This window comes from Elgaria multicarinata, chromosome 8 (assembly GCF_023053635.1).
Source record: "Elgaria multicarinata webbii isolate HBS135686 ecotype San Diego chromosome 8, rElgMul1.1.pri, whole genome shotgun sequence".
NCBI classification, from domain to species: domain Eukaryota; kingdom Metazoa; phylum Chordata; class Lepidosauria; order Squamata; family Anguidae; genus Elgaria; species Elgaria multicarinata.
This window is the reverse complement of record NC_086178.1, coordinates 41,333,726-41,351,992: the sequence shown is the minus strand read 5'-3', so window position 1 is coordinate 41,351,992 and position 18,267 is coordinate 41,333,726. Positions and strand designations below refer to the sequence as shown.

Here is an 18,267-nt window from a genome sequence, read left to right as displayed (position 1 = left end):
GTTTACAATCAGGTGATTATAGGAGACCCATCTATTACCAACTATGCAAACCTCATTTAAAGTTTATTCCACTGAAATGAAATGAAATGCCACTTAATATGACTGGTATTATAGCAAGTCAGACCTACCAGAGGCATCATAAAATCCTCACATGTTTTAATTCATTTACGCATGCCTGCATTTAATATGCTCTGTAGCCATGTCTGCAATTAATATGATTTATGGGAGACAAACATGTGCTATATTTTGGGGCTACAGTTATACTTTTCTTCTTCTTCCTCTCGCTCAGCTTGATTGAAAGATTTAATGAAACGGCACAAAGAAAATTGTTGGCTGTTAACGTATTAAGTTGAACTGACAGAATCATGAGTAAACTTTAGTGGAGTTAATGATATCCTCTTATCTGACCCTGACACATTTGCGGCATGTAATTTACAGAAGCTCTGTCCAGGGAATCTTGACAAATGCTCCTAAAGATGTCAGGGCAGTGTTCCATTCTAATGTAAAACAGATGTGGGTCAGATACCCTCATTCATCACCCCACTGAACGTTTCAAACTGCTGCTAAAATGGATGGCATTACCTGCTGTGAACTCTTTTCACTGGGAAACCCACCTCCCCAACCCACCCCCAGTGCAAAAATTACACTCCCTCCCCCCAAAATATGACTTTCTGCAGTCCATCTTGTAGATTCCCATGTGCCGTAAACACGTGCCAAAGAAAGCAGCCTCTAAAGTGACAATCTTCCTGCAACCATAAACTTGCTTAAGTGGCCTTAGGCAGGCCACTATCACTCAGCCTCAGCACCACTCAACCGCCTTCCCATGCCCCATCCTGTTCCACTTTCAAAATGGACATAATAATCATTCTTTATGTGATTATTGTAAGGATTACAGAGATAGTATATGTGAATTGCTTTAAACATTCAAAACAATAAACAATGGTTTGTTTCTAAACTCCAGGCATCTATTCCTGCTTTAATGTTTAATACTTTTGGTGAACTGTCTGGTTATCCAATTAATTGGTTCAAGTCCGAAATGATGCCAACTGGAGGTAGCATATTTCCTAGTGTGTTGGCTAATGCCCTGTTTTTATTACTTATCTGGGAATACGCATTCCCAGAGATAAATCTTTGCAACCCTGGTCAGTTCTGGAATCCTTATGGTTACAACCTCTTCCCAAATGCATGGCACTCAGTTCTCAGCATATTAGAATCATCATCATCATCACAATTTTGGCTGCTAGAGAGGTTTGGCTTATAGTATCATGTCAATTACAATTTGAGCCATTCTCTAACGCAAAATTGACTTTATAGGAAATCCAGATTTAAGTATTGGAAAGAAAGCGTTCTTGCGGAGGACATCGACTGATAAGATTATTTTTATTTTGGATCAATTAATAGACCCAGAGGATGAGTTTTTGTCATTTTCTCATTTACATGCTAAATATAATTTACCTACTATGGCTGAATGGCAATACTTGCAATTGCAACACCTACAGGAATCTAGATTTGGTCCAGCTGTTTCCACAGCTTCAGAGCCTCCATTATTGTTAGAAACACTTATAGCAGCTGAACAGACACATCAACCCATGATCCATATATTTAGTAGTAGTAAATAAATATGATACCCATGATTTAAGACAGGGTTGGAATATAGAATTGGAGTGTCCTATTTTGCCTAAACAATGGATTGTTGCCCAAGCGTCTATATCTGAAGTTTCTATGGATCTTAGGTTATAGGGCTGTGCTCCGCTTCTCTTCGGGTCGGAGAAGCAATAGCAAGGCGGCCTGATTCACCTTCAGAAAAGGCGGAGGTGAAGAGAGTCGGGGGGTTGCGGATTGAGGCAAAGAGGATAGCCTCAATCCAGAGCTCCGGACGCAGGTAAGTGGGGGGGAGGTGACTCATCTGTCCCTGCGGCGATGGTGATGGAGCCAGGCAAGGGGGCAGGGAGGAGGGAGGCTTACCTGTGTCCAGCGCGGTCCGTCGCAGGATTCAATTGTGGCCCCAGTTGAAGCCGGAAGTGAAGGCCAAGGCCTCTTCCAGCTTCAAGCCGGGGCCTCAATTGAAGCCCGCGATGGACCGCGATGGACACAGGTAAGGGGGTGGAGGGGGTGGCCTGCCTGGCGCCACCGGCGCCGCCGTCCATGTGGCGATGGCAGTGGAGCCGGATCTCGCTTTGCAGAGTGGAGCGGGGGATGGACAGATCAGCCTGAAGAGGATCGGGGTGGGGGGTCCGTGCACAGCCCTATTAAGTTATGTCTTACTCAGCAAAAAAAAACTTGTTTCGGGTTTATTGGACTCCACAATATATTTTTAATAAGGGTCTGTCTAACTTGCATAACTGTTGGAGATGTAATGCACCTAATGCTTCTTTAATTCATATGTTTTGGCAATGCCCAGTAGTCGCCCCTTTTGGGACTAGGTTATAATAAGGATAAACTTTGTACTAAAACAATCTTTAATATGGAATGATGTGCATGTCCTCCTTAACTACCTACTGGCTTCTTGGAAGTTAACCCATGGTCTGCACAAATGGATTTTCAGAGCTCTTCTGACAGATAAAAGACTTATATTATCACGTTGGGAGGACAAATGCCCACCTCCCATAATGCAATGGATTGAGGACTTAACAATGCTATCAACATTTAAACCAGTGTTATATAGGTGTGACTTGCGAGTGGATAAATACATGGATGTATGGCCTGCTCTTCTTGAAACCTATGCATAACTCCCTCCACATTTTTTTTTAATGAATGGTATACCTGATGGGGAAATGATGATATTCCTATATATGTAATTTTTGTTTTGTTTTTCACAATTTATTTTAAAATAAATTTAAAAAATCACCATATAGTTACTTCTTATTTCAATCATCATCATTATACGATATCATCTCCTTCTTCTGATCATCATTATATAAAACAAAACGTATAATATATCGTATCACAGCAACAATTTATAATATATTAAGGGTGCAATCCTATGGATTGTGCCCTTGTTAAATGGAAGCCTCCAGGCAACTGCTGGCAGGGCAGGAGGCATGAAGAAGGCGGTGTTTTGCTTCCCACTCTCCTTTTTTATTTCCCCTTCTAGACAGGCCTCTGAGCCCATCTAGAAGAGTCTCATTGCTGGGGGAGGAGCTGGGGCCAGAGAGGCCATAGGAAATCTTGTATCCTAGCTTCTCCTCTCCCTTCGCCTCTCTGCCCACCAGAACACCCCCTATCAGACCGAGTCTAAGACCTCTGAGGCTGCTTTTGCAACCAGAAAGCAGCCAATGTGGTTCTTTCCATGGCAGCTTCGAATGAGAGGAGGCGGGGGAGGGATCAGATTCCAGAGACCCCCTCCTGAGGTCACAGTAGTGTTTATGACCTCAGAAAAGGGATTCCAAAGAATCCTACAGTCCCTGAATGTTCTCCCAGGACCATAGGATTACTCTCTAAATTTAGATTAGATAAATAGTGGTGTGTGTGTGTGTGTGTGTGTGTGTGTGTGTGTGTGTGTGTGTAAATTTAGGGTGAAATCCTATGCCTCTTTAGACAGAAAAAAATATTTTCCTCCAATCTAAATACATAGGATTCTGCCTTAAATTGATATATATATTATATATCCACAAATGGTACCATTCACTCAGGGACTGATATCCCTAGTCATTTCCCAAGGTCATTTCCCTTACTAAACCCCACTCTGGAGTTAAAATACTTTGAATAGGTAGTTTCTGTGTGACAACAACAACATAGGGTCAGGCTGCATGACTGCTACAGACAAATTAGGATCACTTCCCCCAAATTTATGTTGAGATCTACCACTTCATGTTGCAAACCAGTAAAGTACATTAGGGAAACAAAATTAAGACCAAATAGTAATAGGTGAAAGGGTCATCCCCTAGTGTAATGCAACAATATTCCCTCTCTCACACCCACACCCACCCCTCTGCTTTTCTCAAGCATCACTAAGAATACTCAACAGAGTATTGCACTTTCTTCAATAAAAACCACAGGTTAAATGCTGCAGTAGATAAGCATTTCACTGAACTGTTCATGAGGAAATAGAGAAATGTATGACTGGCATTTGCAGACTAATATCAATGCAGTATTTGGATTTAGATTTAGGATTATCTAGCCCAACTAATTTCAACTGAACTAAAACAAAGACCTTCACTGGCTTCATGCACCATGTTGTCAATGGTCAGCAGTGACATTTCTCAATTGAAAATATCCAATCTTTAGGACCCCGTACAATGGTCCTAAACTGTTCATAGTCTCCTTAACCTGCTGTAGCCCAAACTAGATTTATTTCTAGTGATACTGGAAGAAACTACAGTGTCACACATGTTCCTCCGTGCCCATTTCTGCTCAGTTTGTAGGCCTTTACCTGATATTCCCAAAACCATTTTTATGTGTTTCCCTACAGACTCAGGACATTTTCCTAAAACTTCAGTGGCTCCTGAAGCTGTCAGCTGCACCAATGTGATACTCAGCTTTCATTTAAGTAATGTTCGAAAATGCTAATTTCTAAGGATGCCAGTCCTAAACTCTGAAAAATGACAATGTGATGCCAAAATCAGGGCTCTAGACATTTGAGGATGCAGGACATGGAATAATGGGCTCAAATTACAGGAAGCCAGATTAAGGCTGGACATCAGGAAAAACTTCCTGACTGTTAGAGCAGTATGACAATGGAACCAATTACCTAGGGAGGTCGTTGGCTCTCCCACACTAGAGGCCTTCAAGATGCAGCTGGACAGCCATCTGTCAGGTATGCTTCAGTAGGGGGTTGGATTCAATGGCCTTATAGGTCCCTTACAACTCTACTATTCTAGGATCGACTGCCTGAGACAGCACAGTAAATGAAATATATGCCCTGTACCCGCAGTAAGTAAAGGTGCATAGTGTCCTAAGGCTAGCCAGAAAATCCAACAAACATTTCTCCCTGAGAGAATAAATAACAAAACAACAAACAATGTGCTTCACCTTACTCATCAGCTGCTGAGGCAGCCATATCACTCTGCCTTTTTTTTTCTATGATTTTTAGGTTGCCTTTAAGGGTCTTGCATGTAAGGGTAGGATAGTTTTCCTAAGGTGTGCTTGTTCCTGTGCTATCTTAAAAGGTAAAACCACTCCATCAGCCTTCCTGTAAAGCCAGCTCCATCGGGTTTTACCTCTCTTCTAACCATCATCCAGCAGCCATTCCATTAGGCTGCAATGGAGGGCGAAGAGTAGGTATAAATGCTTTGAATGAATGAATGAATGAATGAATGAATGAGTAAAATCCTATTACAATAAGTTAGTCTTTAATAAAGAAAAACATACACACAGAGCTTAGGTCAGGAGAAGGAACGTATGACAGAATCATTGTCATGTATACAAGCTTCCGATGGAGCGAAATATTAATATATTGAGCTGAAATTGACATGCCAAATCAACAGACTACAGGCGCGTTAGCAGATAACTGCTCTATCTTATATGCTTTAGGAAAATAGCAATAGCCTGGTAAGTCCATGCACAGAATGTGTAATAGGAAGAGCTGACCAAAATTATCCAATTTGCATACATTATGTAGCACTAATCTCCACTCTGACATGATAGACTTGAAAAGTATTTCATTGGATCACAGTATGAGATGGCAAGGGTTTTTAAGAAGAAAAAACACAAACATAACAATGCTTGACATTAGATCTTAACACCATTAATCACTTACTTTTTCCTGTAAAGATCAACCATTTGTGACAGAGGAAATCTCACCACCATGAGGAAATAATGAGCAAAGCAGACAGCAGAAAAATACTCAATCAACCTGATGAGAAATGCAGGTTTGCTCAGAGTTGAGATGGCAGAACTGCATTTTTAGGACTTACTCTAACAACTCTAAATGCATGCGCTGCTGGGCCTGCATTTCACTCAGTTCTAATTAAGGATGTTGCTGAAGTCTGAGAGGGGAGGGGAGTCTAATGGAAACGCCCACACATACCTGGCTTTTAGGTGTTGCCATTACCCACCCTGTATGGCTCCATTCACACCTGTATTCTTGCATAATGGCCACTTTACAGCCACCATTTGTGTAAGACATCTTGTACGTAAAGCAATGAGACTCCATTTCAGCCCAAAATAGAAGCTGAGGAGTTGGGCACCCACTCCCCGCTCGTCAGGCACCCACAAACTGCCCAGCAGCTCGCCCAAGGAACTGAACAGGGACAGATAAGTGGCATCAGTTCAGCAAGCTGAGCATGGAGTGAGGGTTGGGAGATTCATCCATCCCTAGTTCTAATACACATAGATAAATAAAACCTGTTTCTAAAGGCCCCTCCATGGGATGTTCAGTGGTACCCATCTAACAGAGATCAGTTTTGCGAGCACTTGTTCAGAGGCTAATCACTTGTTCAGTATCCCATTCTTTAAACCAGACTCCCCCAACCTGAACTACATATCCCATCTTCCACAGCCACATTCAGGAAGGCTGCTTTAAAGACATGATTTAAAAGTCTATCCCAATGTCAAAACTTGACAGCATCCATAGTCAGGTCAACACTTGGTGCAAAGGTCTTTAGAGCAGAAAGGTATATGGGCAGTGACTGCTTTGGGTTCTTGAGGGCTCTTGGGCAAGGCACCCTTACTGCCCCCTTTCTCGATGATTTGGCCATCTCACCACCATTCCTGCTCATTCTCTTTCTCATCATTGCTACCACTTGCTTACTTTACAGGCAGAGAGCACGTGAGCAAGTAGGCAGTGGTACCTCTATTGCTCCTCTTTCTCACCATCACCAATGTCTGGGCCAGAGTGAGAGGCAGGTGAACAAGCAGGTTGCAATGGTGAAGAGGAAGAGCAAGTCCGAGGACATCTTGTAAATGGGCCACTGCTGGGGTTTGGGCCCTCAGTAGGTCCTCAACCATGCCTAACCTCAACACTGTCCTATATATAGTAGTTGCCCCCAAGAATTCCTTATAGCACCTCAGAAAGGCACCCCAGGAAAAAGGGGAAGAGGGGGGGGGAATTCAACTCAATCTTTCTTGGCTTACACATCCAGAGGGAGAGGCAGGTAACAAATAAAATTATTATTATTATTATTATTATTATTATTATTATTATTATTATTATTCCCAGGAAGTCTAAGTCTTTCTCCTCACCTCTTCCACCACTCACTCTCACTCAAGGCACCCATCCCCTTATTCCATAAGCATCTGCCACTAAATAGGACTGCATGGCATACAAGCCATGCATGCAAACTGGTGTCGTTCTCCCATCTAGGTATTTCAGAATTTCCAGTCCCACAGTCCCACCTGGAAGATGCATCAGGCATCTTTAAGGGAATGTCTGCCCACCTACTATGGGAATTTTGCTCCCTTTGCTTTCCACTGCACATTACTTTTCTGGTGCTGTTCCACTCCCATGTATCTCTCCCTTACTGATTCAGATTTATTAGTTCAAATAATAATAATTAACAGTTATCCTTACTTTTTGTCATTTTTCAATTACCAGTAATTAGGGATGGAAGAATTGGTTGATTTCAGTTTCTCTGAGTTTCTCATTTTCCCCATCATAACTTTGGTTTGTCCTGAACCTTGAGAATGTTTATTTAAAAATTTGCATTAAAATCCATAAGCATTTACTGCATATTTCTCCTAATCCATGTATTTTAATACATTTTGTTTAATATATAATTTTTGCAAGCAATCTTCCTATTGTAATGTACTTTTAAATATGATTTCCCCTAATATAGTCATTTTTGTATGTATTATTGTATTGGAGAACCCACTGAAAAATACAGAGGAGCAAATTTTGATTTTCAGTTGACTTTCAGTGCACGTAGTGCTTTGAAACAGCAAAATTAGGCAAGTTCACATTAAAATGAATAAATTTCTCTCCCCTCACATCCCTAACAATAACAGCCATCTTTTCCCTACTCCTGGATTCAGCAAACACACACTTTTAAAGGAATCTTTACAAGCTACATAGATTAAACAACCCAATATGCACTGACAATAGGGTGGCAATGTTTTCTACTTTACAAAGGACAGTCCTCACTTTGAATAGCTATCAGGAGGACAGTTTATTTAAAGCTATCCTAAATATGAAGGGCTGTTCAATCCAAGCCTATTTTAAAGTTAAAGAACTAAGAAGGGAGAGCAGGGGTCTGGAATGTATCCGTCAACAAGTAGCAACTGGACAGTAGACTGAGAAAGCATATAGGGGCATGTCTAGATGGGGTGATATACCGGGGATTGTCCCGGGAATCGTCCCTGTGCATCCCGGGAGCAGGCAGGGAAGATCCCTGCATTTCCCCAAGACATTGTCCTACACTTTTGTCCTGGTTTTTCCCGCAGTCCTGGAATGATCCCGAGACCACAGAACGTGTGGGCGGCTGTCCCGGTTTGTCCCAGCTCCTCGCAAGTAACCGTGAGGAGCCGGGAACCGGGTATGGGGCACAGAGCTCCTCAGGAGATCTGTGCTCATCAGGGGTGTGCTGGGGGGAGTGGAAGTTGGTTTTTTTTAAAGTACCTTTATCATTGGAGTGCTCCTGTGCTCATTTTCGATTTAAAAAAAAAAGGTGGTCGCAACGTCCTCTTCCTCCCAGGACATCGTGCACAGCGTGTAGACTGAGGGGGAGGATCTCGCGATCAGCATATTGCAAGCTCCTCTTCCTCCACCCCTCTGGTCTAGACATGCCCCAGGTCACCTGTCCATAATCCTCCCCACCACTGTGAAATGTACTGTAGCTGTATTGAAATTAGAGCAATTATTTCTATATTTGAATCCGTACTTATAGATTAGTATATACAAATGATCTGTATATCTTTGTCCTCTTTTTCAGTGATGTGTAAATGGCCACTCTAGTTGAACATGATCCATAAAATAGATAGCACAGTAGTGCAACATCGAGGTAAGTTCTTCAATTTTCCTGATCAACCCCTTCCCATGCTGCTGTTTGCCATTTAAAGAAAATACAGGTGCCTGTATTTCTGTCCCTCCAAGGAGCAAACAGTAGCTGGAACAGGCAATTTTGTACAGGGAAATGCTGTAGGAAAAAAGCTTAAACAATGTCCTTCCCCATTCTAAACAAATCAGCAGCCCTCCACAGTTGTGCTTCGGGAAGAGGGGGAAGCATTGGAAGAACCAATTACAAGATATAATCCCCCCCCCCATTTTTAAAAAAAGTATAAGCATTATCAAAAGTATGTGAGATGTCATCTATTAGAAAAAACATCATTGCAGTTCATTTAAGGATGTATGAGTAATTAGTTTCCATTCATTTTTTAATCAGGGTTTACCAAGTTCGCACCTTCCGGACCACCACTCGAATGCAATCTACAGTTGAAGTCCATACATTTCTGAGTTTGCAATGTGATTTGTAGACCCAAAAGGGGGGGGGGGGCTGTGTTCAACCGCGTTTGAAAAATGGACATAAAACAAAAGGGGAATTTAGGGGGAAATGCATACAAATATTGTTTCAACAATGGGAGAAGAATGCGCACATTTCAAAGATGTGCACAACTGATGCATACATTTAGGGAAATGGGCACAAATGTACAGGTGAAAAGAAAAACAAAGCTCGCAAGCTGATATGGGCTCTGGTTGGAACTACTTCGAGGTGGAATTTGGAGAACTTCAGCAAGCTCACATTTTGCTGGTTTGCACATCCCTAAGTTAATTACGTGAAATGTAAGTGGGATGTCCTGTCCAAAATGTGCCAGTGGAGAATGAAACGGGGAGACAATCAGCTCCATCACACCTTGGAAGAAATGCTGGCTAACACTGGCTACCGTCGCTTCTCCGTGGACACTCAGTTACTTCCTGTTGTCAAACAGGAAGTAAACAAGGTGCACGAGGGCCATTCAGTCCCTCGTTGTGAACACGCTGCTTCTCCCACACACAGCAGGAGAAAGCAGCCACTTCAGTTTAAAAAATATTTCAGCATTTTTCTGGTTTTTCTTGCGGCGCAAGGAAGACCAGAAAGGGTAGAAGACGCGAGAGAGGCAGACGACGTCATGCGAGCTATCTCCAAGGAATCCTTGAGTGCCCGGTAAGGAGTGTGAAATAAAACACTCATTGGATGGAGCTTTCAGGAAAATGCTCCAACACACACACAAAGTGATGTAGAAATTATGGCCACATCCTTATCCGATGAGTAGTCATGTCAGAAGGGAATTCAGCTAATTTACAACAGCTGAGGAGCTTTCTTGTAAAATCTTAAAACAAGACATTGTCTCTCCTATTGCATCCTGTTCTGAAGAACTTGTCATAAATTCAGCTCAAGTCATATTCATCATACCCCTGCGGTGTTTCCTCAAGAGACATAATGGATGGCAAGGATCACACAGACATAAATGTTCAATAAGAGGAAGAGAAATTGGGGGAGGTCTGTAGGTTGGCAGCAGAGTGCATGTTTTGAACGCAGATGGCCCTAGCTTCTATCTTTCAGTTTTAAAGGATCAAGTAGTAGATGATGCAAAACAAGAGTAGGCAGAAGAGAGATTGGGACCGACTAGTAGATCTCTGGATGGTTTCCTGAAGTAATTTCCCCTGCTAATGCTGAAAAAGAATGAAAAAGAATGCTGGAGGGAAACCAGGACTGGATGTCTGTGTGTAAAAGGAGCATTGTTCTGGTACTGATCATAAATTGTGAATATTTCATCCAAAACTTCCAGGATTTGCCTGAAAATGGATTGAAAAATTATAAAACGTTCAGCACCATGTGTTTCAGAATTACTGACATAACAAATTGTTGGCATTGTGAACGTTTTTAAAATCAAAATGTTGAATTACAAGTCTTGATGTTTCAAAATCTGGGTCTGTCTTAATAACATTTCTTTAGTTAATGAGTCATTTTTTAAAAAAAAAGAGAGGGGGAAGAGAAAAGAAGCACAACAAATTCTCTTAGAATACACAGCTTTTTTTTCTTTCTATTTTCTTTTTGCAATCACACATTGAATAGCGCCAAGAGCAGGGCTTTGAACCTTGTTATGAATCTTCTGTTCCCCATTGAACTTTGTCTCCCTTTCCCCCACTGCTCCACAACTGAAATCTGAAATGGCATATCTGCTCCTTAGCAATGAATCCTTAAATTTCATGCCTCTAGTAAGAAACCAGGCTTCCTTAGCAATGAGCCACAGCCTGTTCCAATTTTATCACTTCTAGGATCTCCATTTGGTAATGTCAACAGTCAATAAGCTATTGGTTTGTTTAGTGGGAGGATGGCTGTAAACAGCCATAGCTATCAAGAGCTATAGCCACTTGATCCAAATGTCACACAACTTCTCTGCCAATTGCATTTAGTTTTCCTTTCATAGTGTAATATTTTTTGTTTTCATTAAAAAGAACATTTTTGGTCAACGACAAAGACATTTGCTTAGTTTTGATGCATTAATGCTGAAGCTCAGAAATGTTTTATATTTAAATCACGGGAACACTGCACACTGTGAGTCTAACAGCATAATAAATGTCAAGCCTTTTGTCAAAAACTTCACTTAAAAAACAGATTCTTCAAAAAAAAAAAAAAAAAAAAGAAAAAGAAAACCAAAAAACCCCACAATATTAATTAAAGTCTTACTGGAAATACATCCACTTGTTTTCACATTGGTCTTTTTTCCTCCCTACACTAAGGTCTAAAGCCATAAAGTTTCGTATCCCAGTATGTGCTATAGGAATCTCTGAAACTTAATTACATTTACTGTTACAAAAAAGGGTTTATGAACTCTTGCCTTTAGGCAAAAATGTTTATTTCATTGCCTTTGCTATTCATTCTTTTCAACTCCATTGCCTTTGAACTCTTCAGCTGCACAGAGTTATCACCGTGATGCAGAAACCAGGAAGTGTACTCCCAAGATGCAAACCACAAGTTGAAGCAAACGGAGGAGGCAAAGATATAGGAGTCGTTATTTTGGCCACCCTTTGTGCTATTAAAATCTCATTTTCTGCCTATTAGAATGCCCTCTCGCTGCTTAGGCGGTGGTGATAGTCAGTGATTAGTGTGTAATTGAGTATAATTGTCTTTTCACTTTTCATTTGTATCATTCCAGGCTTCCCTCTGTGTGTGTGTTTTTTTTTAAAAAAAATGCACAGAGAAAGAAAGAGGAGAGAGAAGATAAAGCCATTAAAACTCTCACTCTCAGCCCTGAAGAGATCCCTGATTGTAATTATAGATTGCTTTTCCCCCTCTTTGTGACATTTGCTCAGAATTCAGTGGACAGCTCCCCTAAACACCTGTGCTAAATCCACACTAATAAAATAAACTACCAAATATTTTAGCAATCGCTAATAATGTCAACCCGAAGGCAGATGTCAGAAATAGGAAATTTAACCAACCTTTTTGACACTCAATTATCAAGGCAATTTATTAACATGACCATCCAAGAAAAGCTCATGCAAATTAGGAAAACAATTATGTCCTTCAACTCGCAGTTATAGGCTTCCTGAGAGCAGTAATGGTCTTAATTTATGTATTTATAACTCGATTATAGCTCAGCCTGATGTGCATTGCTCATCGACAGGGCCAAGAATAACTTGGATTCTACTTGTAGGGCTATGTTTAAAAGATACGTAGTCTCATCATTATTTTCACAATAAGATGACAAAGGATCAAGACCAAAATCAGTGGCTCTAGAGGGTTAAAAAAGAAAGATAAAAAATAAACTTTAAAACAACATGTAGAAAAGCAGCACATCAGAAATGCCTCACAACTGAATACAAGCAGAAACTCTTCATGATTGCATTAGAAAACATTGCCTAAAACTAAATATAAGCTATGACTTGGATTCAGTCAGTAGGAGAGGGGGGTGGGGGAAGGAAACTAGCAAACTGAAATCATGTGGCTTATATAAAGAATACTTTATGGTTTAAATTTGGCAAATCATTGTACTATGGCCTTGGGGAAGAGACAATTTAGTTTGGGTATACAGCAAATCCTGTGTCTGAAAAAGCAGGACTGACCTGAGGTGAAAGGCCGTTGCCAATGGCAGGGTTCATAGGATTTGAGGGCCCGGATGGAGGTACAAAGCTGTCTGTATAGCTGGAAAAGCCATGCCTTGTGCTCGGGAGGCAATATGCAGAGCTGCTCTCTGGGTTCGAAGGGAGGCTGCTTTGGTGGACAGTGCTTGGCGGAAGAGGTTGAGGTCTGTGAACTGTACTGCTTGGGTCTGACACGGCTGCAATGGAAAGGGACACATTTGCAAATTTCCCACATTTTCAATGCAAATTTCAACACTGAGAAAGACCTCTCAAGAAAACAATCATGGGACCTGTGCATGGTTTAGCCACCCAAGCCATGTCTAAAGGCCTGATACGCTCCTTCCTCCCCTTGCATGCTTCAATTCCCTCCTTCACTTCTTGGTTCAAGGAAACTATTGCTTGGCAGCATAGCCAAAATAGATCAAACGATGCCAAGAGAGAAAGTTAGCCTGGCTTGCTTGGCGCTACCAAATCAAAGGTAGGATTTTAATTCAAGGAGGCCCAATTCTGTCAGCTATATGTTGGTTTTTAGATTTTGCCCCAGTATGTGCAAATCTGAGATGGGTGTAAGTTGGGAAAGGTTTAGAAACTGGTCTCATTAAAGTTTAGAAATCCAGTTTGCTTTAAAAAAAAAAAAAAAAGTATCACAGTAGAATTGCCCAAATAAAAGTTTGTTTCCTTGACCTAAAATATTCCAAGTATTTATGATTGAAAACTCATTGTCAGTTTCACTTGAGAAGTTATTGGCACTTGCTATTGTATTTAAATGATTCAAAACTATATTAAAATGAAAACAGTACACCCACCTTCAATTGTCACCTTAGTATTCATTATTGCTATAGACAATTGCTCCCACAGAGTGCCAAAATGCTTCTGGTGTCCTTGTGTTCAGTGCAGGGCCACAACTAGGGATGTACGGACTGTATAAAATCTATTCCATCTGTGTTTCAGTTTGTCAGGTTCCTTTTGTTCTGCCGTCTGCCCATCAATTTTTTTGTTTCTGAATTTGCATGAATCTGCACATGCAAAAATGTGTGAATTCCCCCAAATGTGTGTTTTCACTCTTTATCCTATGAGAAAATGCTCATTTTTGGCTTGGTTTGCGGGGTGGTGTTGCATATTTTTCTACTACAACATTTGTGCAAACTTCCCAAACATTTTAAAAAAGGTTCAGCAAGAAGAAGCTGCTCTGCTGTGGAATCCGTGGGTTGGACTCATAAAAAATCCAAACTAATTTGTTTCCATTGCAGATTCCTCTGACATCGCTAGCCACAACTATACTCCATCAGTTCACATCAGTTGTGAGTATACCTACTGTGTGAGTATCTGACACTGGTTTTCAGATTACACCATCCATGTTCAAACTGATACACATGAGCCAATGAAATGAATGGAATTGATCTGTAATTGAACTGAGAATGTGTTGTGATGAAAATATCCCTTAATATTGCTACTATTAAAGACTGCAGTGGAATTAAAAAAAGCCACCATTCAACAGAAGTGTCTGTTTCCTACCTTGTGGAATAGAAGTGGGCTGATAGGAAGATTCTGAGAGTTGGTATGTCGGCAGAGTTGGCATGGCAGTAGGTGGAAATCCACCTGGGATCAAGTGGTTGAAAGCCATCAGTTGATTGGCCCCAGCTTGTTTCCTCCATCGAGCTCGGCGATTACTGAACCACACCTGCAAATAGTTGAAAACAAGAAATAGTTGAAAACAAGGCATGCAAGAAAGGGCTACAATCAATTTCAAATGCATTTCGTATTTTCCAAGCTGTACATTATGATAAACAAGCCATGCTGACACATACCCTTGGTGGCATCTTGATTGGATTACTGTAACATGCCCTACAGGAGGCTGCCTATGAAAAGTTTTCAGAACCTTCAATTAGTCCAGCTGGTCCAGAATGTAGCAGCGAGGGTGCTCACTGTTGTATGAGCATACTACGCCCATTTTAGAATAGTTGCACTGGTTACCAATACATTTCTGGCCTCAATTCAAACTTCTGGATATAACTTAGAAAGCCCTAAATGGGCTGGGTTTGGATATATAAAGGGCTATCTGCTTCCATACAATCCTGCCTGCACCCTAAGTTCTGATGGAGAAGTCCTATTTGCATGCTGATACGAGCTTGTTATGTTGCTCAGGACATGTGAGAAGGCCTTCCTAATTCTGGAATTCCATCTTATGTCTCCCTCCCTTTCTAGCTTCTGGTGCTTAGTGGAAACAATTCTCTTTGGATGGGCTTTTTATTGGCCTTGTAGGATGGTTGTTTTGGAGCGGAGTTGTTGTTCCTGATTTTGATGGTTTTATCTGCTGTGACATCACTTTTTGTTATTTTAAATTGTTCTAATTTTTTGAGCTGTTATCATTGTTTTCATGTATTTTAAAAAAGTTATTAGCCACCTTGAGCACTATTTTATAGTGAGTTAAATTTAGTTGTTTTGATCAATTGACTATTGATTGCCTGACTGATAGGGACGGTGGAGACATTTGCAATAGAACCAAATGTGTCTGGATTTTTATTAGGCTGACCCACAGCTTCCACAGCTGACCAGTTTTTCCCTGTTGGATGGACTTCTGGACCATTTTCCTAACCTTTGGGAATGTTGCACAGATTTTGTCATAGAAAAATATGCAAAAATAAAATACCTGGCCAAAAATGCACATTTCCCCCTAGGCTAAGGTGTGAAAATAAACATTTTGAGGGATTTTGTGCAGGGGGGGGGGATTTGTTCATTTGCACACATGTGAACTTGAGCAAATAATAATTTGCAAAAATTCATATTCACGCAAATTCAGAAACTAAAAAAACACAGATTCCGTTGATGGGCAGATGATAGAAAAGGCCCCTCGCAATCCACCAAACACAGATGGAACAGATTTTATTCCATCTGTGCATCCCTACTGTCTGATTAAATACTAAACGGACTGTTTTAAAAGTATGTTTACTCTGGCTACTTTTTATTATTCATTCATTTGTTCATTTGAGAGCTTCGGCTATTGGGTGGTATAAAAATGTAATAAATAAATAAAATTTGTTCATTCATTCAATTTATAAGTCACCCTATAGCTGAAAGTCTGGAGGTGATATACATAATAAAAGCAAACACAATCCTTTTATTTTGAAGAAAATGCAACTGTGCTGTGCTCCTAATCTGGATTCAGGGCAGGCCTATGCTCCTATTTGCTGCTAGAAATCAACTCCCTGCCTCACACACTGCTATTCCCCCCAAACCTCAAAATGCTGTTTGAAGCAGACACCTACCTACCCACCCAATGTTTTTAAGGAAACTGACTGAACACACAGGACTCAACTTCTTAAGAGTGAGTGTTCTCATATTCACCACATCCAGAACATGGCTACCCATGTCTCCTCCCAAAAATATGAATGGGGAAAGGGACCAATGAGATGGTAATGGAACTTCTGCACATGCTCTGGGACTTCTCCTGACCCTCTCCAAACATAACTATTTATCCTCCTTCTCCATAGACATAGACATACATACACACACACACACACACACACACACATATTCATCCATTCAAAAACTGCTCTGGACACTTAGGTGGTGCAAAATGCATGCCGGATATCAATGATGAATGAAAATGAGCAAAAGAGGTCTGATATCCCTGCTGTAAGAAAGACTTTAATACAAACAGCAGAACAAAAGCAAGACCCCGAGGAGTTTACACTGAATGGTTTTGGCTACAGGACAGAGAGGCAGCAGAGAGAAGGAATAAAGAGAAACAAACTCTCTTGTTTCCTGACATATTACTGAGTGTTGTTGTTGTAATACAATCATACATATTTAGGGCAGTATCCTATACTGCTGCTGCACCTCTCCTAGTTCCGTTTCATTAACATTACAGACCACAACAGGAACTAGCAGTACCTAAAATAACAATCAGGATAAACTGAAAAAAATCATTTCCAGAATGGGGCAGGTCAGCCAAGTTCCCTGTCCCATTCAATAAATGAGCATTGCCACTCATTTCTGTTTTTTCCCCAAGAACTGTCTGTTCCTGTTGCGCTACTGGTCCATTCCACTAGTGCAGGAGCCATATAGGATACTGCCCTTATTCTCCAAGAATATTATCCAAGAACAAAAACAGACAGCAATGATGGATTTGGCTGTTTTCTGCCATCTTCTTTGTGGTGGTATTGTTGTAGGGGCATCCCCTCCTGATCTTGGTCATGTACCTTTTCAGAGGCTCCATCCTCCCTCCCTTTCAGTTCATGTCCTTCCATCTTCTAATTTCTCTCCCTCTTCTTTCTCCCTCTCCTGCTCCCTTTCTTTCATGGCCCCTGAACTACCCACCCCCACCCCAATTAAATAAATAGTTCTGATATACAGCAGTACAGCAAAGGGAATACATTTTCTGGCTTAAATTAGATGTGTCTTTATCAATGCACCAGTCTTTTGATTTGATGCGTATTTGGCATTCATCCTTGTAAAGCCCAGACTCTGTTTAGAGGAAACTCTCCTCTATTGTCTTGCTGAATTCCCTTTTCAAACGTTTTGCCTACTTGACTAAGAGATCTTGTTGCCTTAAAAGCACATTGGAAACTCTCTGTTTAGGATAAGGCGGTTGAACTGTCAAGGCCAATTTCACTAAGGCAAGCCTTGAGGAAGAACTGCAGCTTTGAAAGGATACCCAGCCAGCGTCAAGGAAATAGGATGTTGCCTTGTTCAGTTACCAACTACTTAAGGGAAAAATGATAACAAAAGGGTAAGAAGTAAATATTAGGAATAAGAGATGGGAAAGGTCTGCAAGGCCATCTAGTCCGTTCCTTGCCAGAGCTGAATGGACTTGACTGATTTGTCCAATTTAATTTGAATGCCTCAAGTGATAGTCTCCACTTTCTCTCACGGGAGATGATGACTGCAGCCTGATGCAATTCATTGTTAAGAAAATATTCAGGGTAAATAAGACTTCATTTTATCACATCTCCCCAGGGCCTAGGCTATAAAGAAATCTTTTCTCACTTAGATCTCTAATATCTGTAATATTCTTCTAAGAATAAGCTTTGGCTTGATACTTATTGGCTAGCCTCTAAACAGCAAAAGCCTGATATTGATCAAAGACTGTGTGGTTTCCATACTAGAAATATTGCAAACAGAAATTCAGAACTGAATGCATGCCTCAGGCATAGAGGGGATTTGTAACAATTCTAAATGAACATTATCCCTGGAAGTGCCTTACCAATGTCCAACAAAATTGAAATGAACACACACCACAAATTCTCCTGAGCATCTTTCTCTGAAGACCAAATATTTGCCAGATATTTTATATGTAAGTTCACTATTTGATTGTCATTTGGTAA

The 18,267-nt window shown here is 40.8% G+C and overlaps 1 protein-coding gene across 2 annotated transcripts in view; it reads right to left on the bottom strand.

Annotated features, from left to right (window-relative positions):
• The window catches only part of PAX3 (paired box 3), a 134,134-nt gene that overhangs the window by 12,454 nt on the left and 103,413 nt on the right, over positions 1 to 18,267 (bottom strand). For both annotated transcript variants that reach the window (XM_063132225.1, XM_063132226.1), the window contains exons 6-7: positions 14,456 to 14,621; positions 12,923 to 13,137 (exon numbers count right to left, since the gene is read on the bottom strand). In XM_063132225.1, coding sequence (XP_062988295.1) covers positions 12,923 to 13,137; positions 14,456 to 14,621 — 381 coding nt within the window. The remainder of the gene's footprint in view (positions 1 to 12,922; positions 13,138 to 14,455; positions 14,622 to 18,267) is intronic.